The following is a 26,197-nucleotide window of genomic DNA, read 5'->3' as shown; positions in this document are numbered from 1 at the left end:
GCACCTGAGGAGCATGTTTATCCCTAGGAGGAATATGCAGTGCTTGAAAAAAGCATTAATAATCTTAATGACAGCCTTTATCCCATCCCATGAGTAGCACCATAATTGCACTTCAGCACTCATTTTGGAACAGGTTCTACCCTTAATACACAAAGAACTATTTTCCCACCAAGTGTTGTAAATCCAGAATTAACACAGCTCCAAACAAACCTGACCATAAACCCAAAAAGATTCAAGCACTATGTTTCTCCAACTTATTTTAGTGTATGTGTATATTTAAAGTCAAAACAAAAACCCAAACCTCATTGTTGGAGAACATTTTGTTTCAACTTGCAATTAGGCAACTGCAATTAAAAAACATTTAGTTTGAAGTCTTTACCATAAAAGTTGAGGGTGCAGTGAATAGTTTCAGTTTTGCAACCATTACCCTGAGATTTGGGGCCGGCCACTGGTCCTTGGGGATGATGTAAAAAGTCCCAGCGCTGAGTCCAACATTTTGACACATGAACTCCAGAAATTTTACTCCTCCAACCAGACAGTACCCGCAGTCCAAAACTCTGGGCACTATAAAAACATTTTAGATAAGGATTGTTATGCAAAGTACAGTAAGTAAGGCTGTTTGCAGTGAGGCTTACAGGTAAGTACAGGAGGAGGTCTCCGTGCCTCAATGGGCACCACAAATAGGTGCTGAGATTCTGTCTGCACCATCATGAAATCCTTGAAGTCTCCCAAGGAGTCTGGAGCAAATCGCAGTGTGTACTTAGAGCTCATCCCTGGGGCAACAATGCCTTCATCACTGGGGAATCTTCCTGCAAACACAAACTCTTTACATAAGTAACAGTTTGGTTTTACAGCATCTGATGCTCAAGACAATTTGGTATTGTTTTATAGTCAGGGTGACTCACAGCTGCTACTCCCAAGTGGGGAGCTAATAAATAGGAATGACATTCCAAAGATTTTTGACTTGATGTTTCCCATCTGCTAGATAAGTTATTTTGATTTACCTCAACATCACGTGAGCTGAGAGGCTAAAACAGACTCACCCAGCCCTATCGAGAAGTATGGAGTGGTAGGAGGGATGACTCTGAGGTGGCGGCTTGAGTAAGTCATGTTTTTCAGCTCCAGTGTAGACTGATGCAGCAGGGGGATAAGTTAGAGAGCAGCATATTTTCAGCCTACGTCAGGTTCAGATTGTTCTGAGTCGGTTACTGAAACAAACCTCATAAACACTTCCAATGCTGTATTCTGTGAAAAACATCACTTGGGGAGTTGCCTGGAAGACACAGTGGAGCTCATCTATAGAGCTTTGAGAAGGAAGAAGAAACGGACAAACAGAATTTAAAACTCAATTTCAGACATGTATCCGAGTGCAAAGTTGATTGTTAGCAGATTTTCCTAATGTTAGTCAATTCAGAATTTTGAACTTAAAAATAAAAACAGCATTACCTTCCTCTCTGAGTGGTCTTTAATTATTTATATCAGGAGCAGAGGTGACTTCACATCCTGTGTAACTGAAATAGCTTTATATGGATTTTGTGTGTGTCTCTATGTGACACACACAAGACACACACAACCTCTCCCCAATTGACCACTGGACATAGGAAATATCTGCTATGCGACCCTGCGCGGATGAGCATGGATACGTGTGCATAGATGTGTATGGATGGAAAATAAAAACCCTGTTAACAAGACGCTTATACTTCAGTCATTTTTGTCCTGACTGTATTTGTCTTCCTCAGCTGTGTAAAGATACTGAACAGACCATGACTCTAACGTTGCAGCTACCGAACAGTTTGAAAACAGACAAGAAATGGATGATGTCAAACACTGCCTGGTTTTCACTGCCTCGGTGGTTCAGGTTCAACAGTCACATTGTGAAGCATTTGGTATCAGCTTACACACACCTGCTTTGGTACAGCTGGGCAACTATTTGCACTGAGGTAAAATGACACTCACGTTTCAAGTCAATATTGATCATTATATTGTTCATAACATTGCACTATGTTGTACACCAACTATTCACCATTAACCTGATAAATCTACATTTCTCTTTTATTCTCAGATTATTTGGTACCTTTGATTGTCAGAGTTTTTCTTCTCTTGGTCATTCTTCACTTTCACTTTGGGTAAGCTGAACGACTTTCTACACTGCTGCGCATTTGGAGGACAGACTCGTCTATCGAGCAGGACGCTTTGTCTTCTCTTAAACTTCTGAAGTTGCTCCCAACCCTCTGTGCGGTTTGTTGCGCTTGGTTGGCCAAACCAGGTTGGCTTAGGTATGGTCTGTTTAAGAACAAGTGGAACATATTCGTTTTTAAATCATTTTGTCACATACAACCAAAAACATTAATGTATTTTATTTAAATCATTGCAATATACAGCTTTACCTTAACCCTAATCCTTACCCTACCTAACCTAACCCTATCCCTTTTTTTCTACTTAATTACTATTAATTACCATTTTAGGGATTCTCTTGCTTTGTTGGGGTTCTGAGCTTGATTCACAAGTAAGACTGTCATCCAACTCATTCATTTCCAACAAAGTCTTCTGTGGTCCGCGATCCTGAGACTCCCGGGTTGTGCGTATGGCAAATGAGATAGTGGGTTTTGCAAAACTCGATTTTACTGTCAAAATGCCCAGACAAAGATGGTCACTTTCACACAGTCAATCATTACTTAAATGTCACTTAGGAGCATCTCATACCTGGGGCTGGTGCTCGTATTTGTGGTTTCTCTGCCGGTAAGTAGTCCCCAGGGGAGATCAGGTTGTTTCTTTTGAGAAGATCATCATCGACACACCAGCAAAAGGTGGATTTTACTGAAAACAAACATGAGGAACAAGATCAGTTTTGAAATACCTGTCTCTTGAACTTTTCACATTTTTCTTATTACAACTTTAACAATCGTTGGATTTTTTTTTTATGTGACTGGGTTACACAGTGCAGAACATATTTATGCAATATTTCATAAAACCACATTTAATTGCATTTACCACTACAAGTCTTCTGGTCTCAGCTCTGGACATCTACAGACAAAAATTCTAATTTCCAGTGGTGACACTGTGCCACAGATTCTAAATTGGATTTAGACTTGGACTTTGACTGGTCCATTCTGCCACATGAATATGCTCTAATTCACTGCTTTGTAGATTTGACTGTGCGCCTAGGGTCTCTGTCTGCCCTCTTCCCTGAACAGATTCCCTATCTCTTTTGAACAAAACCATCCCAACAGCATAATGGTGCTAGCACCGCGTTTAACATTGGTAGTTGTAGTTTCGCTGAACTTGTTCATACAACTATAAATCAGAGAGCAACTCACCTGGAAACATTGCATAATCACAACCATCTACAAGGTCTGCCTTCATCCTCTCACAGTTCCGGCTTTCTTTGGCAGCAGCCTGGGCTTTACCCTTACATATGTGATCCTCCATCATATCAGCCATTTTTATACACTGCTCATATTCAGAACGAGCCTATCAGTATAAAAAAAGAGAGAGAAGTTTCCTTTCACTCTGTCATACTAATAAACTTAAAAACTTTTGTTCCACTGGTTACCTGGTGCAGCTCCTTAACATATTTATCATGATAACTGTTTTTTCCCACATTTGTTTTGATGAGATTGGACAACAGATTCCCTTTCGCGATTATGTCTTTATTGTAAACCTCCTTGAAGACGCTCATTAATACATGAGAGATGTCCTGGGATAAAAGAAGAGGGATACAATTCATATGGAACTCACTTTATGGATTTCTTTCCCCAAATTAAAACATTCAACTTACCTGTGACGTTCCCGACGCAGGTCTGTGACTGTCCATCAAGGGTTCAACGAAAGTGTCTTCTGTCATTTTCTTCTTCCAGTGCACCTCAGAGGTAGAAACTAATGGAAATAGCGCCGAAAGATCGTAAAGTTAGAAATATACACCGTCACGTTAGACTCGCAGCACTCGTTCATGACCACATAAAGTGTACAATGACTAACTTTAGAAGCTCAATACTTTTAGTAACTCCCGATGCCGTGGTTGGCCATGTGTGCGTACATGTGGTTGCTAAGCAACCACAGGTGGCGCACCGGATCTGAAAGCTGTCCGCGTGTGACCTTTTGTAACAAACAATTACGTAATCAAGAAATGCTAAATAGTTTTACTCGTACATTTCCAAATCAATATAAATAAATAAATAAACAAATAGATAAAGTTTTCATCAATATGACAAAGGTAAGAGAGCAAAGTTACTGGAAAACTTCTTTACATAAACAAAACATTACAATTGATGCAAAACACAACAAAGTGAACATTAGTACAAAAAATGTGTTATGAGATTCATTTTAAGGCTGTCTATAAAATTGGTATGAAAAGTCTTTTCCGCCAAAAAATAAAATAAAAGCTCTGTCTTGTACCTGAATGAAGACACTGATCATGCAGCACTTTTACAGTTAAGTGTAAGATAAAGGCAGAGATTCACTAGAAACACACACACAAGAGAATTATCAAAATGTTAAAACCAAGTGACAGATAAAACAAGTAATTACTGGCAAAAATAGTAATGAGGAAACAAAAGTGAGATAAATTAAGCAGTTTTTGATATTAAGAAACTATGGAAATGAGATCACGAAAATTAGATTAGCAATAGAATGCAGGAAATAGAAATATAATGTACTTGTAGAGAGGTAAAATGTAAAAATTTGGAATAATTCTAAAATTAAGACCGGGCATAGTAAACATATAATCTAGAATGATGAAAAACAATACTTGGCATAATTATTATTTTATAAGAATAAAAATAGATAAATAGATCAAACAAAAGTTGCTAAAGCTAAAACATAGTCATGAGAAATGAGAGGTAATAAATAGTTCCAAGCTTTTACTGAAAGTCAGTCTGAATAGATGTGTGTTTTTTGTGGTTGTAAAGACATTGAAAGTCTCAGCTGTGCTCATATTTCACAACTGAGAGCTTCCATTAATTGATAAATACATGCAAGTATTGTCAATATACTAAGATGTTTATATTTTAAGACCCAGAAAACCCAGAAAAAAACCTAATAGATTAAGACCCAGAAAACAACCTAATAGATTAACATTTTTTATTTAATACAACGTAATGATTGTGGCATGGTCTCCTTTATATTAGAAAAAAAGCACAACTAAAGGGTGTTATTCCAACAGGAACAGGATTCACTCCACCCACCAGGTGTTTTCACACATTGTAACATCTAACCAAATCATCCCTACAAGTTGGTCAAGTAAGAGAATCACACCACACAAAGAAATGTCCAACACAACCCACATGATAAGTCTAAGTGTTGGTAGCAAACATGTGAACTATGTGTGATTCTCCAAATGGGTACATTTAGAATGAAAATACACAAAATACTCTCAACAACCAAGCAAGAATTTTCTGTATTTAAGCAGACAACAATTTCAGTCAGCTGTCTGGATAACTTCAGTTATGCAAACCACATTCCCCGTGGTCTCATGCAAAAAGACTGGCCACTGCTTGAAAAGTTTAGTTTTAGTTGATCTGCTCATGAATGCCAATTGCTCTTGTTGCATAAGCCAAGATTCCTGAGGTGCCTGAAACAAAATCTTTAGTTGTGCTGATCTACTTATGTGGGTCTGAAGTGGGTTTCTCAAAGAGGGAATTGTTAGAGCTTTTTTTTCCTTCTTTTTTATTTTATTTTACATTACATCATTTCATGCTTTTTTTCTCCCTTTTTAATCAAAATAATTTTTGCAATGGGTTTAGAGACACCACAATAATCAACAAACAGATAAATACGTATCCAGGCACTTTCATGTTTTACAATAACAAATGACCTGTGTTTACCTCATGCAGAAGTGATTCCTTTCCAAACATTTTCATGGACTAATGGTAAGAATGGTTTGTTGTTATGCAGAAGAGGTGTGGGGTGGAAGTACAAGAGCAGCAAGAAAAGGCAGGTCTCTAGCAGTTTTGAGCAACACTCAAAATTAAATCATATGCACTCTTAGAGGCCACAGAAAAAAAAGTCTAATTTCAGCATTATTTTAACTGTATCAAAACACCATCTTGACGACGATAAGGTTTGCACTGGATTTATATGGATTCTAAGTACATATTTTCTGGCTGTGTTTATAACATTCCTTCTGAAGGTGTAGCTTCTATCGGGAAGCATGGGGGAAGTGATGTAGTCATGAGAGACAGTGGAAGACTTGTCAAACTGGTGCTCAAGTGGGTGTGAACAAGCAGGGCTGGACTGGTATTAAATGTGCGCTTTGTGGGTTGGCTCAGAGGGGAGAAATAGAGTAGATATTTTCCTCTTAGAAGAGTTGTGGGAATTTCCACTGAAACGGACAGGACCGTGCAGTAGAGGCGAACAGGAATTTCCTTCTGCTGTGGACGGGGACTGATTTTATCTGGATTCAAAATGGAATCGGAAGGGGACTCTAGGATAGACGGTGAGTAGGGTGGAGATAGTGAAACTGTTCACTACATCATTGTGCACAATGTCTGTTAAAATGTTGTTTCTTGATCCACATTTGAAGTACAGACTCTTTTTTTGTTGCTATATTAAATGAAAGACTGTGTTCATACTTTTAGTCCCAAAAATTCATATATGCAAAATAACAACTGCTTTCATTGCCTTGAAATGAAAGCAGAATATTTGATTTTCTTGAAGACTGTTAAAATACCTTCATTTCCTGTTGCTTTCACTTTGTCCAGTGAGAATTTGTAAGGTAAACAGATTTTAAAGGATAAAAACCTAATTTACAAACAGACATTAACTGAAATATCATATTATTTCAAGTATTTTAAGTTCATAGTCCCTGTGACGCTACTCATCATATTCAAGTAACACATATTTGATTGTAAAGTTCATCATTGTTTTAAATTCTTTTATCATTTTGTGTTTTATTTTCAATTCTGAAGTATGACATTGATAGTGTTAGTAGTATAACCAACAAACATTCCAACAAGGACAATATGAAGGTCATATTTTCTGAGCTGTGGTGAGTCAATGGCAGGTTCCCAAGTCTAATTCAGTGTATGCACCCTGGTTTAGTGTTTTGGATATTTTTCTAAAACATAAAGTGATTCTGATTCTAGATGAATAAATAAAATTCATATATAAACCAAACAGATTTAAACCCCAGAACCACAGAGTCAATTCTGTAACAGATAGGGCATTCAATATTTATTTTATTACTTTTGTAACCTAAATAATGTACTAACAAGGTGAAACCATGACAATAAAATAAACTTATGCATTCCGTTAAATATCTAAAGGACTAAATCTGTATTAAAATGTTAACAAAAATAAGCCTAGAGGCGATCAGAATATTCAAAAGAAACATTTCTTTATTAAAAAGTTTTACATTAGACACTGCTGCTGTAATTCAAATATTTACGAAGTTTTCAACTCATATAGCCTATTTATTAATCTATAGATCTGGTTTTAAATACATTTTAACAAACATGGTACTTGCACAAATTCCCCTCCATAAAAAAGAAGTTAAGTCACAAGTCGAGTTTTTATTGATCCATTTCCATAATAGTGTTTTAAATGCTTTTGGAACTAATTATTTCAGTTGTAATCCCCTATAAATTATCGACTGTACAACAGCCTGTTACCTGCTCACTCACTACTGTTGTACAAAATACACAAAAAGGTGATTGGAGGAGCTATTTGAGTGTGGTGAATGGGAACAAAGGTATGTCTTCTTAAGAACTTGTTTCAAGTGACTGGATGCATATGACGTAATAACAATAGCAATGCATTTGTCTAGTTTTATGTTTATGTTTGTTGCTCAGCTGACTGGCCTCTACACCTTTGACACATCCTTTTTCCAGTTCCACTGTCTCCTCTCTGTACTGTTGTACCAGTCATATAGGACACTAGAAGCAAAAGATTTTAATATTTGCAAGTATGCTAAAATTACAAGCTGTGACAAAAATCCCATATATGCATGCCAAAATGCCCTACATCCTTTGCATAGACAATCCAGACTTTTGGGACTCAATTGCCATCATCACATCCTGTTATTTCACACAGTGAGTGAAAACAAGGTATTTGGTTTTGTTGGCGGACACAGCTGATGATCAGCATGCCCTGTCCTCGGTACGCCATGATTCATCTTCCTGGCCAGTTTCAGGCTGGGACAGTCTTCTTTGTTGTGCCAGATCTGCAACTAATAACGGGTGATAGTTTTGGCTTGAATTCTAATCCACTCACTGTTTTGGAGTGATGGATTGGACACTTTTTTTTTTTTTTGCGTTATTTACACAATTGACTCCCACTTTTTTAGAGCATAATATCTTTTACAAACACTTTAGAAGCACTTACAGCGCAAATGGCTTTGTTTTAATAAAACTAGCAGAGCAAGTCATTTAACTGGTTCATTTAGGTTAAAAATTAACATAATTTTATCTCAAGCAAAAATTCAGAAAGCTTCCACAACTTGATTTATGTTTTCAAAGAATATTATATTCATCACGTGACTTCACTGCCCAAACATGTTAGGGGAATGCTTTCCCCATCTGAGCCAGATGGGGATATTTGAAAAAAAAAATATATATATATACTAGTTTATATTAGTAATTATTACAAATACTATAAAAAACAAAACTCACCAACGCTTTAAATGCGTCTTCATGTTATATGTATTTATGAATTCATAAATACGAAATAGTACATGGGACAACGCAACGTCTAGCCAAACTAACCGCAGATACATTTAGCTACTGCCACACGGCGGCGCCATTTGTGTGTCTCACGTAGGGGTACGTACACATTTTCAAAACTTTTGCAAAGATAACAGAAGAACATTTTTATATTTAATTTATTTTGAGTGCAGTTGATCTTATTAAGTGTAGACGCTGAAATTAAATACTCACAAGCAAATAAAGTAAAAAAGAATCCACTATGTGTGTATCTTTCCCAAAAAAGTTAAACCAAATTATAAATGTAACTTTGAGAATGAATTTATTTTCTACACCTACAATGTTTCTCCGAAGGACCAATTTACCCCCTCTCTGCGGTGAATATGGGTGCTATAACGAAGCAATACATTTAAAGACCCGCCCCGTGAGGAGAGAGAGAAAGAAAAAAAAACTTATCCTCCCAGCTTTTTTCTTCCTTACCGAGCTCAAATTTTACACCGAGCGGACTTTTACACAGCGATGTCTTGCTTCTGTCTACGTCCTAAAAGGACAAGCTCACAGGAGAAAGTATTTGAGGAGCACCAGAAAAAGGTCGCGCAGGAAAATGGGAAACGCCTGGGTGAGTCCTCTTGTTAAAGGTACACTTGGAGTCAGGGGCGCACGCGCTTTAGTTGTTGAGCCAACACAAACAGGAGCACCCGCGCATGCTCGGGGGTTGTGTTTGGAGAACTTGGATTTGGAAAATATGTTCCTCTTATTATTACGCCTCAGTAATCCAGTGTGTCCACATCTGTGTTTGTTATGTGGACATATGTAAATGGTTCTTAATCGCCTGGAGCGGTGCATTCTTTCTTCTGGAGCGGTGCATTCTTTCTTCTGATGACAGACCAGGCTTCTGCCCGCCGCCTCTTAGACTGACACCCCCTGCACTCCGTTTTCGATGAGGGGAGAAAAAAAATAAAACACACAGTGAATGGTCCAGTGAAAATTTCCATTGAAACAACAAAGATCATTTGTGATCTCCTTAAACGCCAGGGCAGGCCTATGACTATTATTGTTTGTGTATAAACAACAGAGACATTTAATCTTTTTCAGAACATCAGCTTTTAAAGAGATACGTCTTTTACTAGACAATGCCAAATGCTGAGGTTTTCTTTGAGGTCCAACCTTCCACTTCCATTTTTTTTAGATCACGTAAAAGAGAAAAAATGTGTTAACTGTTAAGAAACTAAATTACTAAATTACTCCTATTTATCTTATTTATCTTATTTAAACATATGGGTGTGTCTTGGATTCTGGCCTGACCCAAGGTTGTATGGGGCCTTAAACAGAATTTGATTTGCTGTGCCCCTTCAATGGTGTTGATGTTAAGAACATCACCACCATTAAAACACACTCACCAGTAACACCAGCTCATGCAGTAATCCATACAACAACAAAGAAGAGTGTCTCTGAAACCCCCGCCCCAGAAAATATCTATTTTTATTATTATTATTATTGATATACTAATATCAATAATAATTATTGATTATTAATAAATAAAAAATAATAAATAAAAATATATTTTTTATTTATTACTGATTTTCACATTAGAATTTTACAGAAGCCAGAATGCAGTTACTCAAATGTTACTTCTTTCTTCTTGAGGTTTTTAAACGGAAAAGAAGAAGAAGAAGGAAAACAAAATCAAATATAAGTCCATAGCCTTGATATTGAAACATTTTTCACTCATCTAATTGTCACTGGCATCCTGAGGTAAACTCATGAATGTCTGAATATCCTGCGTTGCGGTGTGTGTGTGTGTTTACTATTTGAAGATGAGGATACCTTGTATTGTAATTTGAAGTTTTCATTCTGCTGGGAAAAGCCATATAAACACACCTGCACCAACACTGTAGTTGCTGGTATTGGGTCTGGAAAGTCAATTGTTAGTTCCTTTTCACCTAAGAAATAAAGAGAGTATATATTTGTCTCTGGTCGCATTTTCTACTGTAAACTCCTCTCACTTACAAGGTTGTATCTAGTGCTGATATTCCTCTAATTCCTTCGGGTTTTGAAAATGGAATAAAAAAAACTCCCTTGCTTAAATATAGTTATCGGCTATATTTGTAAACAAACTGGGTTGAAATACAAACAAAAGATTGAACTCGTAGCATCACTTTATTTCTATGTTTACGAAAAATAATAATTAAAAAGAGATTTTTCTTTCCACTTCCACAAAGTAAACTTATAAATATTAAATTTCAATTTCAAGCAATTTTAAATCTTGCTAAAGTATTCATGCCCTTTGAGCTTTTCCACATTTGTCACGCTACAACCAGAACCTTCAATACATGTTATGTAATTTTATGTGATAAACCCACACATGTGTACAATATGACTTGACAGAAAATACCAAAATTTTTTCCCATTACAAATAAAAAAATTTTCAGTTCTTTTTCTTCTTTTATGGTATATCTCTTCCAGCTTTTCTCATTCAGACTGTCACTCTCCCTGTAGGTTTAGGGTTGTCCTGTTGGACACCATCGACCCAGTCTTGAGTCTTTGGTTGTCACTGAATTGGTTTTCTTACAGGATATACCTGATTTTAGTTCTATCCCTGATCCCATCAACTATGATCAGCTTCCTTGTCCTTTCTGTAGAAAAGCACTCACACACCATGCATTTTGCTTGTGGGCCAAAGCATATAATTTTGTCCTAACTGTTGGCTTTATCTCTACACAGCTCATTGAAAAAATAAAAATGTGACTTTTATGGGGTTTTTTTTAGAGTAGGTTTTTCCAAGATTGGAAGAAGCATGATTAACAGTTTTGTCAACCTATTTTCCCACCTAAACTATGAACCTCTGCAGTGATTTTGAAGTTACCTCCAATTCTGTGATATGAATTGAAGGCAATTGCTTGCACTGGATTTACATTATTAGGAGGAAGAGGGCTGACAATTGTCTGTCACATTGTTCATATTTTCATAGTAGAAAGGTTGAAAAAAAATTATCTTTCCTTTCCACTTCACAATTATGAACAACTTTGTGTTTTTGTAGTACAAGTAAAATATGATGGAAATTTGCATATGCAACATTACATAATCTGAAAATGTTCAAGAGGATGATTATTTTTGTAAGGCACCGAAGGTAAAGAGTTTCTGATATGAATCAACACAGTTGCTTTTTTGATCATGCACTTATCTTAACCAACCTTAACAGAGAAAAGGCAGGGTAAGAGTGAATACCTTTTCTGCAGGTAATTTGAGAGAATCAACTAGTCATATTATTTCCCAGTAATTCTAAGAAACATCATGCCCTAGCTTGTCTCACATGGTGTAAACAGTGGGTTACAGATTTGTCGAGCCTTCCATCTGAAATTCATTACTCAGCTTTAAAAGAAGCACTCATGACTTGGGGGGGTGGGGGGGTGGGGGGAGCGTTCCTTGGATTCTGGAACTATTTCTTATTTTCTTGGAAGAATAAAACACGCCCCTATGTTGTCAACTGAAAAGCTAAACTTACTAGGTCGGCTGTTTGACGTGTATGTTCAAAAGAATTCCTTCAATGCCTCCGGCGAAACCATAAACCACGTAATGGAGCTCACGGTAAAATCTGTGGGAAAAGGCCTGTCACGCAATCTCGCTGGCAATCTGATAAAGCTAAAACAGGTTTCAATTCCAATTCTATTTTGTAGAAACCATGGTAAAAACTTATTGTTTGAAGTTGTATTGCAGATCCCAGCACCACCCACAAAATACTAAGCATTCTCTACCCAGTATTAGTATGGCTTCACACAGAGGGTTTGGCTTGTGAATCACTCTCAGCCCTAATAGGAAACTCTGCAACTGTTTTAGAACAAGCTGATGTCTTTTGTATCCATCCAAGAGAGTCCATATAAAAATTCAAAGTTTATTATATTTAGCAGTTTGAGAAACAAGTAGTATCAAAGAAATTCAGTGATTAACTGTGATTAATTAACCCTCTGTGATTAACAGAAACTGCAGCTTGGTGCAATTCCAAATATTTTATTGATCTATTTTACAGTAGCATCAACTTAATATGTTTGCAGATTCAAGATGTACGGTAATTATTTGATGATAGAATGCTAAGAAAGTATGCTAAGAATGTTATGATTTGCATGAACATAACATGATAGTTCCGTTCGTGCAGAACATTCTACCCAGAGATCCCAGAGGAGGAGTTTTCTTTCTGTGTAGTTGTATTGCTAGTATTTCTACTAGAACTAAAGGAAGCAATAAGGCTGTACTTCAGTGTCTGTGGAAGCAGTGGCCTGATGGGTGAATCAAGCAAATAATATGGTTCTTTCATAGAAATGGAACGTGGAAATTGCACTTAGTATTTTTTTTTATTTCAGAATAAGATGGAAAATGATGACTAGGAAAAATAAAAAAAACTATTCTTATTGTTTTCATTTTACTAAAGCCACTCTTTAAGGGATGAAAATCTACCTTGTGTCTCTCTAAGTTAAATGATCTTTTACTTGCAGATTATTTTGTAAATTGCAACTTGCAACTTCCAAACCTCAAGTAAGTCCACCCACGTACTGATGTTTCTAAGCATAGTTTTACAAAATGAACCTCATACAAAATGAAACATACAAAATGAAATTGCACCTGAAGGAGAATTCTGAATATTTTATTGGGAAAACATAAAGAACATGATTAGGAACCAGTGACTTGAAAAAGAACGAATACCTCTTTTTCCACACTTTGTTACTTAACAATCAAACTTCAATGTGATAGACTATCAAAAACTTGCAACAGGAAGAAAAACTCAAACAGCAACAAGAAAAAAAAACTGAAGGAAAGCTTTAAGAAGCCTGCTGTGAAACATGGTGGTGGCAGCATCACACTGTGGGCAATTCTGCAAGAAAACCTGTTAAAGGCTGCAAGGAACCAGACTCTGGAGGAGGTTCTCTTTTCAACAGAACAACAACCCAAAGTAAAACCAATGACTTGTGAATGAATTTAAATGAATTGCTTACAACTAGCAGTTGTTGTAAGCAATTCGGCCACCGATTTGTCAGCCACCGATTTATCGGTGCCGATCTCCTTAATTTTGGGAGATCGGTGATTGGCCGATTTTTACATGTAAAGCCAATCTTATCCACCAGTGTTATCAACCTCGGGAAAGTCTAAAGATCTACCACTGTGCTTTTCTTTTCTCCCGTGAGAGAGGTTTGACTGACAAACCGGCTTACCAGGTCATGTCTGCACATTTACAGTTAACAACAGTCACCTCATTGTTGCCAATTCAGCAACTTTCTTGATATGTTGGCAAACATTTCAGAAAAAAAATGGTATCGGCCAAAATCGGAATCGGTAAGTTGGGCTTTTTAAAAGATTGGTAATCGGCGATCAGCCAGAAAACTGCGATCGGTGCACCCCTAGTTACAACAATGGACATTAAATTACTCTAGACCTAAATCAAATTGGGACTTTGAGATTTGAAAATCAATATTCACAGAGATTCTCCACTCAAGTCTGGTGGACCCTGACTGATTTTTTTGGAAAGAAGAATGCACAAAACCTTTAACAAAACCTGTACTTCTTTTAGTCGTTTTTCCATACACGTCAAAGACGCACATTGTTCTGAAAAACATATAAATAAAAAAAAGCAATAAGCAAAAACAAGGCAGCCCCTCAAAAAACATTTAGTCACAGGATGTGTAAACCAGGTGGTTACCTCCAAACTGTGCTTTGCTAAAATTATTATCTTTCTTTTCCACTTCTCCAATTTAATGTTTTACCTGTTCATTTTAGCTTTGTAATAATGTCCAAACATTCATAATAATTCTGATATTTCCTCTTTTGTTCCAAATTGTCTAGGTCTAAAAGATGATGACGACCTTCAGTTCCTGCTGGCCGGCACGAAACTCATCAAGATTCGCTCAAAATCCTGGCAGAAGAGCCGCTACTTTAGTCTGATGGAAGACTGTAGAACTATCTTGTACTCATCTAAGAAGCTTTTCAAAAAAGACCAAACCTGTGAGTTTCATATTTCTTTTATCATATGATTCATAAAAATGAGATAAGTCTTGCTAAAGAAAAATTACCTTGTGCAGTACATCGTGCTTCTTCATTGTTTGGACACCCGCCTGGCTTTTACTGTGTCAACTAAGAGCACTCCTTTCAGATCAAAACAAAAGCTTCTTGCTTCATAGTGTGCACACACATGCACCCATCCCTCAAATTCCTCAGGTGATTATGTGAGAAATGTTGGTAGTAGAATAAAAACAGCTCACACATTCATCATGGTTGGGGTAAGAGTCAGACCGGAAAAATCTAGTGTAGATCCTGACTATGTGTGTGCCCGTTTGAATTATTTTCCTTCTTCTGGTCCAGTGATCCACTGTCAGACTGAGAATGACTATATCTTTCTCTGGGTCTTTGGTGACTCAGGTTTCCCTCCCACCCCAGTGACAGTCAGTGCTGCCAGGACTGATAACCTCTGTCCCAAAGCCTGAGCTTAGAACAACAACAGAACCCGAAACTGGTCTTAAGGTGGTCAGTGTTTTGTTTTACGTCTCTACAGCATGTTTTATTGTTTTTGTGCCAGAAAGCCAAAGTGACAGCTCATCTCAAAAGTGTTGAGGTTTACTGGGCAAAAGACTGCGAGTGAAACAAATCCTGGTTTTAACCACATTTGAAAAGAGATGTTTAGAGACCAGTGTATGCGTACTTTTTAATTTTATCAGTTTAAAACCACAAAGTCAAGACTGTAAATCTGCATCGATGTTTAGTCTGAATTATGGAGAGAAATTATCTTGCATTATGTACAGCCATGGAATATTATCTTTTAAATTTCCTAGTATTTCAAAGACTTCGTATTATCATGCACTAACAGGAAGATGAACACACCCACAGCATCACATTTCCACCACTGTGGTTAACAGCGTGTATCTGTTGTTTGCACATTCTACCTTTCGTTCATGCGAAACTAGTTTCGAGTGCTTTGACTTGTTGTTAGCATGTAATAGCTGTTATGAAGTCTCAGCAACTCAAACACTTCTCTAACAGAGAAAACATTGGAGACCCATAAAATGTAATCTTCTTTTGTATTTAGTTCACTTCTAGTGGTGGCAGGATAAGATTGCTCTAACTGTAGATGTGAGGAAGTTTACCCAATTAGAGGCAAGTAACTATTTTTTGATTTCTGAAGCTCAACACACTTTTGCTTTACTTGAATATTTTCCATCTTTCCCATTTTAAAATTAAGGCTAAAACTGAGATCTTTTTTTATTGCGTCATACCATAATTGTTGTTTTACTGTAAAACTGGAATATTTCATTGAAAACTAAACATTATCAAATTAGCATGATTGTTTTAACCGCAATGACATTTTGAAACGTATCCAAGACGATATGTTAATGTAAAATGCAGCATTAAAATCTAGCAGAAAAAGTATGCATTGAGCTAGACAAGAACTTAGCAACTAAGCGTAGTTAAATTTGCTAAGAAAGAACATTTCTCTCTCACAACTTAACCACCCTTGGAAAAAAAAAATTAAACAGTATTAAAATTAACACATCTTTCTTTGCGGGAACACAATATAGCAGTAACATATTTGCTCCACTTCTGACTAGTACTAGTAGTTGTTTATTGTGGTCATTTCCTGACTTATGAAGATTAACACACACATGCTTTGCGTGAATAGCAGCCTCTCTTATCTTACCCATTTTGAAAACTAGCTAAAACAAATTGGCCTCCTTGTCATGTCACATTTATACCCTATAGAAACAGGGAGTCATAAATTTCTACTTAAAATTTTCTAGAGAATCATCAGTATCTTAGCTGCTAAGTACAAATATACTTCCATTAAGTGCTGCAGCGACATGGATGGATCTACACATCTACTGCTTTCTTTCATTTTCTGAATGAATGCTTTCACATTGAGAAGAAGTCCCTGAACAAGTTTAGATGAAGTCAAAAGCAGATATTTTTGTCTGGTAGTCATGACAGCATAGAGTGAAAAATGCGAGAGATGCAGGTTTACATATTAAACACCAGTTACTGTCAATCACTTAAACTAGTTCTTTGCTCTTGAAAAAAAAATATTTCTTTAAGTTGAATTTCTTTTGTCATACAAATAATTAACCTCGTTTATCTCTCTGTAAAAACTTGAAAGATTCTTAACAATTTCTTTATTCATCCAGCAGACCCCACAAATTTACTTTTAACTTGTAGAGTTTTTTGTCTTGCTGTTTGTTGAAAAATTACATTGAACGAGAAATCTGCTCCAGCTCTATTTGTTTGCAAAAGTCTGTTCAGTTAAGTACTGTAAGCATGTGTACTTATCTTTCAGTGTTCAATTCTATAAACAATATCGGCCAGTCATCTAATACTAGCACTGTAGCTGAACTTTTCTTTGTTTTTATCACAAGGTCAGTAGTTTCTCTTTAGTGTGATTACATCATGTGTGTTGGTACCTGCTCCTCTGTAAATTAAGCTGCTCAACAAAGGATCTGTCTTCCAGTGTATGGGCGGAAACAGGCTGCATGTGTAGAGACCTTCAGTCATATTGTTTGAATCACACTGATGATAAATCAGCATAACAAAACCCCCTATTACTATTTTTATTAAACCATGTTTGCTAGTTGGACAAAGCAATAAGCGATGTCATCAATCAACTGCATCACAATAATTAAAGGACTTTATTATCTGTTTACAAAGTATCCTATTCTCTTATTTATTTATTTTTGTAGAGAAGGACAATCTCTCACTTATTAAGGCTCTTGAAATTTGATATTTCTTAATTATTTAAATAAACAAGCCTGAACAAGGACCCATGTTGATATTTTTCACCACCCAAAACACAAACAACATTAAGGGAGGTAAAAAAAAATGCTGAAAGATTATTTTGAGAGAACCAAATTATGACACTTCAACGCAATAATGTATTTTAATGTGATCTTTACCAGACAAGTGATAAGTATGGCATGTGATATATCTGGAGTAGTTATTACTATTATGCTTGTTACTTTGAGTACTCTTGTACGTTTTATACTCATTTTTACCAGATGTCCTCTGTCATCCTCTGTCCACTTACATCTTGTCTCCCAACAAAGATGCAAACACTCAATGTTGTTGTTTTCATATTGTTTTTGCTTCTTAACATCAAGTGAACCTCTCCCTTAGATGATCATTTTATTCTCCTCTTTCTATAAGCTGTTGTGGTGCAAGGAAAACCTTATTTAATCAATTATTAATAAAGCAGGAAAAGCATTACTGTAAATTTGATCTAATTTTTTCTCTATAATACTGGAACTATGATCAAGTATCAAGTCTGCATTAGTTCCAACATAACCCAGCATAGAAATACGAGAGAAGAAAGAGGGCGAAATCAAGAGCAGTGAGAAAGAAAACAGTTTGTCTCTCTTTTAATGACAGCAGACGTCAAGGGGTCATGACGTCTGCTGTTGCTTGCTACTGGAAGTAATAAATCTGACTTTTCTGTTAGCAGAAACAGGCAGGCCCATGGCCCTGAACTGGACAATCATTTTGTACTTCTTCAGAATGGTCAGATTGCCAGTCCGCCCCTGCCTGAAGACTCAGGAATGCCAATTGCGTGTGATAAGGTTGTTGTGTTTAACTCTAAAAGGTCCAGCAATATTTTGAAAGGTCTTAGAGGAAAGGAGTTCTGTGACGTGAAAGGTCTAATCTGTGTGTTTGTGTGCAACACATCACCCACCTCTACACTCTCAAACACTTCTGTTAAGCACCATTGTATCTTTTTGCATCATTTCTATTCTCACTCACTCTCACTTTTCTTTTAATTTGCTTGGTATCAACCATTTCCACATTGAGGTGGGCTCAGACTTCTTGGAAGCATGTGACTTTTCTCAAACACTTATGTAAGAGGCCACCAAAGGCAGCTCCCTCATAAACAAGAGTTATCTTGTGGATAAGATACAAAAACAGTCTTTGTTGTAACCAAAGAGAAAAGTAGTATTTCACAGACAGATAATGACAGGAGGAAGGACTGTGCATTAGGTGATAAGAATGCCTGATGGGTACTAAGTGCTTAAGACCAGATCTTAAATTACAAATAAAGCTATCACTATCAGACAACTTTGGAATGATTTATTTTGGAAGAAGTCCAAAATCCTTTATAAATAATTTTACGTAAGTTTTAGATCCCAAACGCTGTCTTAAACTTGCTGTAAGTTTAAAAGTTCAAATGAAGTTGGCTTATAATTAGTTAACATAGCCATGTTGTCATTTCTAAATCCAGGTACTAACAAATGTCCTGCTTTCTCCACACAGTCCTCATTGATGACATTGAATCTGTGCGCAAGGGCCGCCAGACCGAAGGACTCAAAAAATACACGGAGCCCTCCGAGGAAGAGATGTGCTTCTCTATCATGTTTAAGGGTCACAACAAGTGCCTCGACTTCATGGCGGACTCTAAAGAGGAGGCCGATCGGTGGGTCTCCAGCCTGCAGAAGCTCATCAACCATGTGGACAACCTCAACAAGAAGCAGAAGAGTGAACAGTATCCTTAATGTGATTTGATTTCAATTTTGTTTGATTTATTTCATACATACACCATCTGGTTTGTTAATTTAGTTTGTTTAGAATGTTGTTTTGTGCACAGGGACATGTAAAAGCACATATGGTTGGTGAGGTTTGTCACAACCAGTAAGTTCAGTTGTGCATTTATTTATGCATTTACGTATTTTTGTATGTGTGTTATACATTGTACAAGGGTGCATCAGTTGAGATTTGGGCTCTAACATGGTGCTCTATACAGTTATTTTTTGCAGTTTTGTTCTTCTGTTGTAAACTAAATCCTTACATCTGAGTTCCAGTTGGTTTATCAGCTGCATGCGAAAAGCAGACAAGAACAAAGACAACAAGTTAACCCTGAAAGAGCTGAAGCATTTACTGCGACACGTCAACATTGAGGTGAATGACACCTATGCGGAGGAAATATTTAAGGTGTGGCACTCTCAAATTTCTTTTCTTTTTGAGTTAAACCAAATCAATAAAGTTAACAGTTTATTGAAGTCCCAATGTGCTTATGCAGAAATGTGACACGTCAAATTCGGGTACCCTGGAAGACTTGGAGATCGAGGAATTTTATAACCACTTGACAAAGCGGGAGGAGGTAGATGTGATCTATGCGAAGTATGCTGAAACACAGGGTGAAATGAGCGCCGGGGACCTGCTGAATTTCCTACTGAATGAGCAGAGGGAGCAAGCGACTATGGAGAGTGCGCTCAAGCTGATTGAGAAATATGAATTGGACGAAGCAGGTTGGTAAACTTGGAGCGGGACTGTTAGTTTTCAAGAGTTCAATTTTCACCGGATTTGCCTTGCTTCATGGGTTATTCAACTTATTGTGCTCATCCTCATAGCAAAACAGAAGAAGCACATGACTAAGGATGGCTTTATAATGTACCTCAACCAGGAGGATGGATCCATCTTCAACCCAGCTCACTCACTGGTGTATCAGGACATGAGTCAGCCTCTCAATCATTACTTCATCTCCTCCTCACACAACACCTACCTGATGGAGGACCAACTCAAAGGACCCAGCAGCACAGAGGGCTATGTAAAGTAAGCATTTCAATACTGTTTGTTGTTAGACGAAAATTAGAAAACGCCCTCGGTTTTAATCTGCTGTCTGGATTTTGCAGGCCTGACATTTCATGAGTCTGTCCAACAATTATCTACTTTGCTTAATGCGCAATTCAATGAAATCTTTACCTATATCTTTTTGTTCTCAGTGAGTTAAAGATTTTGGACAAGTCTCTGTCTCGTTTTCAAAAAAAGCCGTTCTACTGAGTTAGCGCTTTTCAGAGTGCCCAACGATTTGTTGTTGTACAGAGATGAAGAGGGACCCTGATCCTTGTCCCTGTGGATCATTCAGTGTAACTTGGGTCAATTAAAATGTGGGGCGAACATAAATAAAATTTCTGTCGTAAACTCAAACCTTAAAGCATGTCCAGTTACTCTTAAGCATAGAGTTTGGCTGGTGTTTGGCTTAGCCATATTATTTCTACTTTATCTGCTTTCCCTACTACACTGACGATGTTCAGATTTTTATTACATATGAATCCCAGTGTTTGCTGGAAGTTTTAGTTCATGTTTGAAACCTTGTCAGATAAGTTTGTTCAATTGAATGAGGAGCAAATGAAATTTGTTTAACATATTATATGGTCCTCCAGACTGATAAAAACGTGACTATACTTTCTGCACAGGTTTACCTCGGTATTATATTCTGGGGCTGGGTCTTGAGTGTAATTTATTATTTGATCCAAATGACAGAAGTGCTGCTTATATCCAACCTTTACTAATGAAGGAAACTGAGAGCTATTAAATACACTGCTGACATAAGAAGGATTAATCATAGTCATAAATCCTGGCATACCTTAATAAAACTTGATTATTCGTTAGTATGGACTCCCCACATATGTCTAGTTGTTGTTTCAGTTAAAAAAAAACTGATCAAATGGATGGAAAAGGTAGTTTTACTCACTCCTCTTCTTGCAGCGCATTGATGAAGAGTTGCCGTTGTGTGGAGCTGGACTGTTGGGACGGGCCAAATGGAGAGCCTGTAATTTATCATGGCTACACTCTAACATCAAAAGTCCTTTTCAAAGACGTCATCAGAGCCATCAAAGACTATGCCTTCAAGGTAAATAAAATGTTTATTTTGCCTCTAGGAGAATAAAAAGCTTTGAATGTTGATGGTTGATCTTTTGCTACCCAGACATCTCAGTACCCTGTGATTCTGTCCCTGGAGAACCACTGCACAGTGGAACAACAAAAGCTCATGGCCCATCACTTAATCAACATCCTGGGTTCTGCTTTGGTCACAAAGCCTTTGGGTGACACCATGCCCACCAACCTCCCCTCACCAGAGGTATGTAACCATAAACATACTCAGGTTAGGTTTAATTCAGTGTGAATCCTTACTATAAATATTCTTTATAATTAAGAACTGCTCTGCCAGGTTTTTCTCTTTCCAGGTTACTTGAGTGTTAAAAGCTAAGGGGAAATGAATGAAACTAATCTGATTAAACTACAAAAATCTTACCCAAGTTGGAGTGAAATAGACAATTGTTCTTGTGGTCTTCTAGCCATAAGATCTAAATGGTTTGGAACTCCAGAGGGAACATTGTTGGTTATTTTTCCAAATATCTGAAGCTGGACAAACTTGACTGAATGAGGACTTTGCTACTTTGATGCTTAACAAATTCCCCACATTTTCTCCTAAAGATATTACAGAAAATGTGATTTATAGGAGTTACTGAACACAAATTTAATCTCAAAGGGTGGGGTGGAGGCAAAATAATATTTATTGGATGCCTGTGGCACTCTTAGCCTTAGAGGATTGTTTTACAACACTGGAATGAGTTAGCAAAACCACATGCTCTTTGCTGTACAAAATTAAGAAATATGTTTCCTTGTTTGCCTTGGGATCCTTCATGACATATTTTAATAATTGTGCAACAAAACATTGAAGCATATTTTGTGTTTGTGTTTAGGAGCTGAAAGGCAAGTTCCTCGTCAAGGGCAAACGGCTGAACAAACTGGATGCCGTGTTCTCCAACAACAACACTGTTGAAGAAGAAACGGTGTCTGAGGAGGATGAGGCTGCGGATTGCAAGGAGAACAGTCAAAAAGCAAAGTCAAAGGTGAGCCACGTGATTTGTACCTGTTTATAAAATCTAAAACATAAAAGAAAATGAAGAACTGGTTTGACTAGTCATCCATTTTCTTTCAGAAATCAAAGATCAAACTCGCCACAGAACTGTCAGATATTGTTATCTATTGTAAGAGTGTCCATTTCGGTGGGTTTGAACATGCCAAAGACAACCAGAGCTTCTATGAAATGTCATCTTTGAAGGAGAGCAAAGCTTTGCAACTGGCTGATACTTCAGGTAAATTAAGAAACTATCAGTGGTTGTGAGAACTGTAAAAATCTCCAGCAATCTAAAGGTTTGCCCACTATACAGAAAAACTAGAATAAGGGTAACAACAGAATATGGTACCTACTCAAAAATTTAACTATAACACTATATTAGAAGATATGTAGTCATTCTGTTCTCACAGTCTGTGATTAAATCAGATCAAACTGTCAGCTATGATTGCTACAATTAATCAGATCATTCTTGATACAAGATAAAGATTAATTTGTAATCTAAAGTCAGATTTTCTGAGAGAGTGTCACCTCAGACAGCTGCCGGCATTAAACAAGTGTTTATGTTTATGTTCTCCTACAGCCACTGCCTTCATTCATCACAACATGGACAAACTCACCAGGATCTACCCAGCTGGCTCTAGGACGGACTCCTCCAACTACAACCCTGTTCCTCTGTGGAACGTTGGCTGCCAGATCGGTATTCTTCCTAAAATTCAGTCTAGAATATAATAGAAAATTCTTAGCCTACTGAATAATGAGCAGTGCTTTACTCTGATCCTTTATCTGGCTTTTGTTTTAGTGGCGCTGAACTTCCAAACTCACACTAAAGAGATGCAATTTAATCAGGGCCGGTTTCGGCCAAACGGATTTTGCGGATACATCTTGAAGCCCGAATTCCAGAGAAGCCTGTCGTCTCAGTTCAATCCCCAATCTCTTACCAATGGGCCATGGCTACAGAAGAAGATCCTCCATGTCATGGTGAGAGTTAACCCCAAAAATGTTGCTCCTGGTTTATCTGGTTTAACTATGTTATAAATTGGTCTCTCTAAATTCTCCTTAGGTGTGTGTGTGTGTGTGTGCATGGTTGTTTGTCCTGTCTGTAGTAATAACTTGATGATTTTATTCTAAATATTTTGTCTCTTAACACAACAGGTGATCTCAGCTCAGCAATTGCCTAAAGTGAACAAGGACAAAGAGAAGTCCATCGTTGACCCTCTGGTGAAAGTGGAAATTCAGGGGGTCGCAGCAGACAACGCCAAGAAGATGACGAACCACATCGAAAACAATGGTGACCGTAACCCACAGATGTGAACATGCACATCTCAGTGGATTAGAGTTTCATTGAAAAATTACTTTTTCTGTTAATAAATGATTCACAAGCACTTTGCTACCACACTTTTATCCCTGGGCTACACAGTGGCACAGTTTGTAGCATTGTTCCCTTGCAGCAAGAAGGTCCTAGATTCAAATCCTGGCCCGGGGTCTTTCTGCATTTAGTTTGCATGTTATTCTTCCACTAATCTTTCCATTAATGTGATTAATACAGCACTCTGTGAACAGCCAGTTTACTTGTCCATGACTTTGTGTCACACCCTCATTGAGGAGGGTGTCAATGACTAAGTCTTCCTCTTGACTTAATCAAGAGGAAGATCAAGTCAAGAATCATAAAATATACCTAAAATAACAATTATGTCTAAATATCTTCGCTTAACATTTTTTGATGGATTGATAATTTCTAAAATAAGTCTTTCAATGATATTCTAATGGATTCCAGCATGCATTTATGCATGCGTCACAATAAACGAGTGTGCTGCTGACCTAAAGATCTGCTCCTTGCAGGGTTCAACCCCATGTGGAATGAGAAATTTGAGTTTCCTATCAGCGTTCCCGAGCTGGCCTTGTTGCGGTTTGTGGTGGAGGACTACGACACAGCATCCCAGAATGATCACATTGGGCAGTACTGTCTGCCGCTCACCAGCGTTCAGAACGGTAGGAAACTACAGCAATATATAGAAGTGTGACAGAGGTCAAATACTCTTTAGAGGACACTTATTGGCAAGGAAATATTAACACATCAAAGTATTTCACTTAATAAAATTTTATGTTTTTGACATTTTCTAAATCATATGACTTCTGTTGCACAAAAATCTGCTTTGCTGACGAGGCTGAAGTTGACTTCCTCTTTCCAGGATATCGCCAGGTCCCATTGCTCACCAAGAAGGGCGTCAGCATTCCCTCTGCAGGGCTGTTTGTGCATATCATGCTCATGGACCAGCAGTAAGATATTATTGTAAGCAGTAAGCCTTCATGCAATCAGGGACGAGTTTGAACAGGAAACGACAGAGCAGTGACTAAGTATTGCAACTAGGTTGGATAAAACCTCGTATAGGGAACCTTCTGTCTGTTTTTTGTTATTTTCTTTGGACATATTTGTTTTGAGCTAGTGTTCATTTTTACTATTATTATGGGAAAGGGAGAGTCATTGAAGCTGTGAGTGAATGAGAGGGTTAGAAGTTATTTCATGACAGTCATTTAACTGTTTTATGCTCCTGTAGGAGAATAATTATTGTAAGTTTTACATAGGTGCCTTCTTCTAACATGCAGTGCAATCTCTGAGTCTTATTATATCATCACCTTCTTTAAATAATGGCCTAAGTCATTGTTTGCTAAAAGGGATTTTGGTATAAAGGGATTTTTTAGTTTTGGCTAAGAAGGCCATGATTTTAGGAAGGTGACAATATCAAGGAGCAACTATTTGTGCATTTATTGTGTTTTTTCTAGACTTTGTAAGTAGAACAAACCTTAATATATATAATTGCAAGGGTCTGTACTAGGCATGGGCTGGTTACAGACATCAAGTAACACCAAAGTGTTTAAAGGTCACAAAATGAAAATTATAGACATTTTCCTGAGATGCCACACCAAATGAATCTGGTCCAGGTCCTTGACCTGTTGCTTCTCACTGCCACTCTGTTTACTACACTGAACAAAGTTTACTAACTTTGGGACTTTTAGTTTAACTTATGTTTCTGTTTTTAACATCTCTTTATTCTTTATTTCTCTATAGCTTACCAAAAACAATCCAAAGCTTAGTTTTTGCTTGGGATTTGTCTATGCAAATTAGTATTTATTTCTCTTTATTGCCTACATTGGGGTTCAGGTTTCTTTCCTGCTTTTTTTTATTTGCTGTCGCCCTCTCCTCTGTTCAGCTGATCCAATACTTCATCTCTCCCATGCCTGTGTTTTCCCTCAGGCTGTTCCTCATCTCTTGATTTGTACTTCTGCATTAATACTCTTCGTTTCCCTGTTAGTTGGATTCTCACATGTTCTGAACCCACTAGATCTTTCAGTAAGGCTTTTGTATTTCTTTCATTAAACATTGCCATCATACTGTTGTCTTGCCTGCATTTTAGTCCGACCCTGGATATCAGACAAGCGGTATTTTGTAAGGAAGGCTGGTAGCTGTTACACGTTCCAAGTGTTACTTTATGAGCAGAATGGCAAAAGGGTGCAATAGTATACATATTAGGGACTTAAAAACGACCACCTTTGTACATTTTTGTTGTAATTATTTGAAATGTTATTTTGGTGTGACACTCTACCAGTCCATGCCTAGTCTGTTGTTATTTTACTTTCTTAAATAGCAATAATCTTATCTCTTTAGAGAGTTTATGTGCCTTTGTTCACCTTTTCTCAAGTCAAAGTCTTTGATCATAGGTAAAACTGTCTTATAATTTACATTTTAGACATCATGACTAGATCGTACATAGTTACAGTTAATGAAACTAAACTTAATGTCCTGTATTATAATTTTCTTCTCAGTGCTTGTTTTAGTGACAACTTTGTGCCTCCAACATGTTAGCATTTGCACTAGTTCACGAATAAAAGCAGCTTTATTCTCTCA

The 26,197-nt window shown here is 37.2% G+C and overlaps 2 protein-coding genes across 4 annotated transcripts in view; one reads left to right on the top strand and one right to left on the bottom strand.

Moving 5' to 3' along the window:
- The window catches only part of dlec1 (DLEC1 cilia and flagella associated protein), a 24,774-nt gene extending 15,547 nt beyond the window's left edge, over positions 1-9,227 (bottom strand). The window contains exons 1-11 of one of the 2 annotated variants that reach the window (XM_032550914.1): positions 9,117-9,227; positions 3,779-3,876; positions 3,554-3,697; positions 3,318-3,471; positions 2,704-2,817; positions 2,458-2,624; positions 2,075-2,283; positions 1,220-1,304; positions 1,044-1,131; positions 636-809; positions 428-564 (exon numbers count right to left, since the gene is read on the bottom strand). In XM_032550914.1, coding sequence (XP_032406805.1) covers positions 428-564; positions 636-809; positions 1,044-1,131; positions 1,220-1,304; positions 2,075-2,283; positions 2,458-2,624; positions 2,704-2,817; positions 3,318-3,471; positions 3,554-3,697; positions 3,779-3,844 — 1,338 coding nt within the window. In that variant the 5' untranslated portion in view covers positions 3,845-3,876; positions 9,117-9,227. Of the gene's footprint in view, positions 1-379; positions 565-635; positions 810-1,043; positions 1,132-1,219; positions 1,305-2,074; positions 2,284-2,457; positions 2,625-2,703; positions 2,818-3,317; positions 3,472-3,553; positions 3,698-3,778; positions 4,027-9,116 lie in introns of those variants that run through there. The other variant, XM_032550913.1, reaches the window with a different exon arrangement.
- Positions 6,271-26,197, top strand: plcd1a (phospholipase C, delta 1a). Of its 2 annotated transcripts, none has more exons than XM_032550918.1 (15): positions 6,271-6,433; positions 14,469-14,627; positions 18,906-19,134; positions 19,451-19,580; positions 19,669-19,897; positions 20,000-20,201; positions 21,138-21,282; positions 21,358-21,510; positions 22,136-22,285; positions 22,375-22,531; positions 22,874-22,990; positions 23,093-23,271; positions 23,446-23,581; positions 24,133-24,282; positions 24,483-26,197. In XM_032550918.1, exons 1-15 carry the CDS (start codon positions 6,403-6,405, stop codon positions 24,572-24,574), a joined length of 2,259 nt encoding a protein of 752 aa, XP_032406809.1. In that variant the 5' UTR covers positions 6,271-6,402; the 3' UTR covers positions 24,575-26,197. The 2 variants fall into 2 exon arrangements, with proteins under 2 accessions (XP_032406809.1, XP_032406808.1); XM_032550917.1 differs by lacking the exon at positions 6,271-6,433 and adding an exon at positions 9,133-9,255.

This window comes from Xiphophorus hellerii, chromosome 21 (assembly GCF_003331165.1).
Source record: "Xiphophorus hellerii strain 12219 chromosome 21, Xiphophorus_hellerii-4.1, whole genome shotgun sequence".
Lineage (NCBI taxonomy): Eukaryota > Metazoa > Chordata > Actinopteri > Cyprinodontiformes > Poeciliidae > Xiphophorus > Xiphophorus hellerii.
This window is presented reverse-complemented; position numbering and strand designations above follow the sequence as displayed.

Excerpts from the sequence above, each read along its gene's own strand:
- plcd1a (XM_032550917.1), top strand. The coding sequence starts at position 9,156 with ATGTCTTGCTTCTGTCTACGTCCTAAAAGGACAAGCTCACAGGAGAAA. Across the intron at positions 21,511-22,135 it reads CCAACCTCCCCTCACCAGAG|GAGCTGAAAGGCAAGTTCCT; the intron begins GTATGTAACCAT and ends GTTTGTGTTTAG. Across the intron at positions 22,286-22,374 it reads GTCAAAAAGCAAAGTCAAAG|AAATCAAAGATCAAACTCGC; the intron begins GTGAGCCACGTG and ends ATTTTCTTTCAG.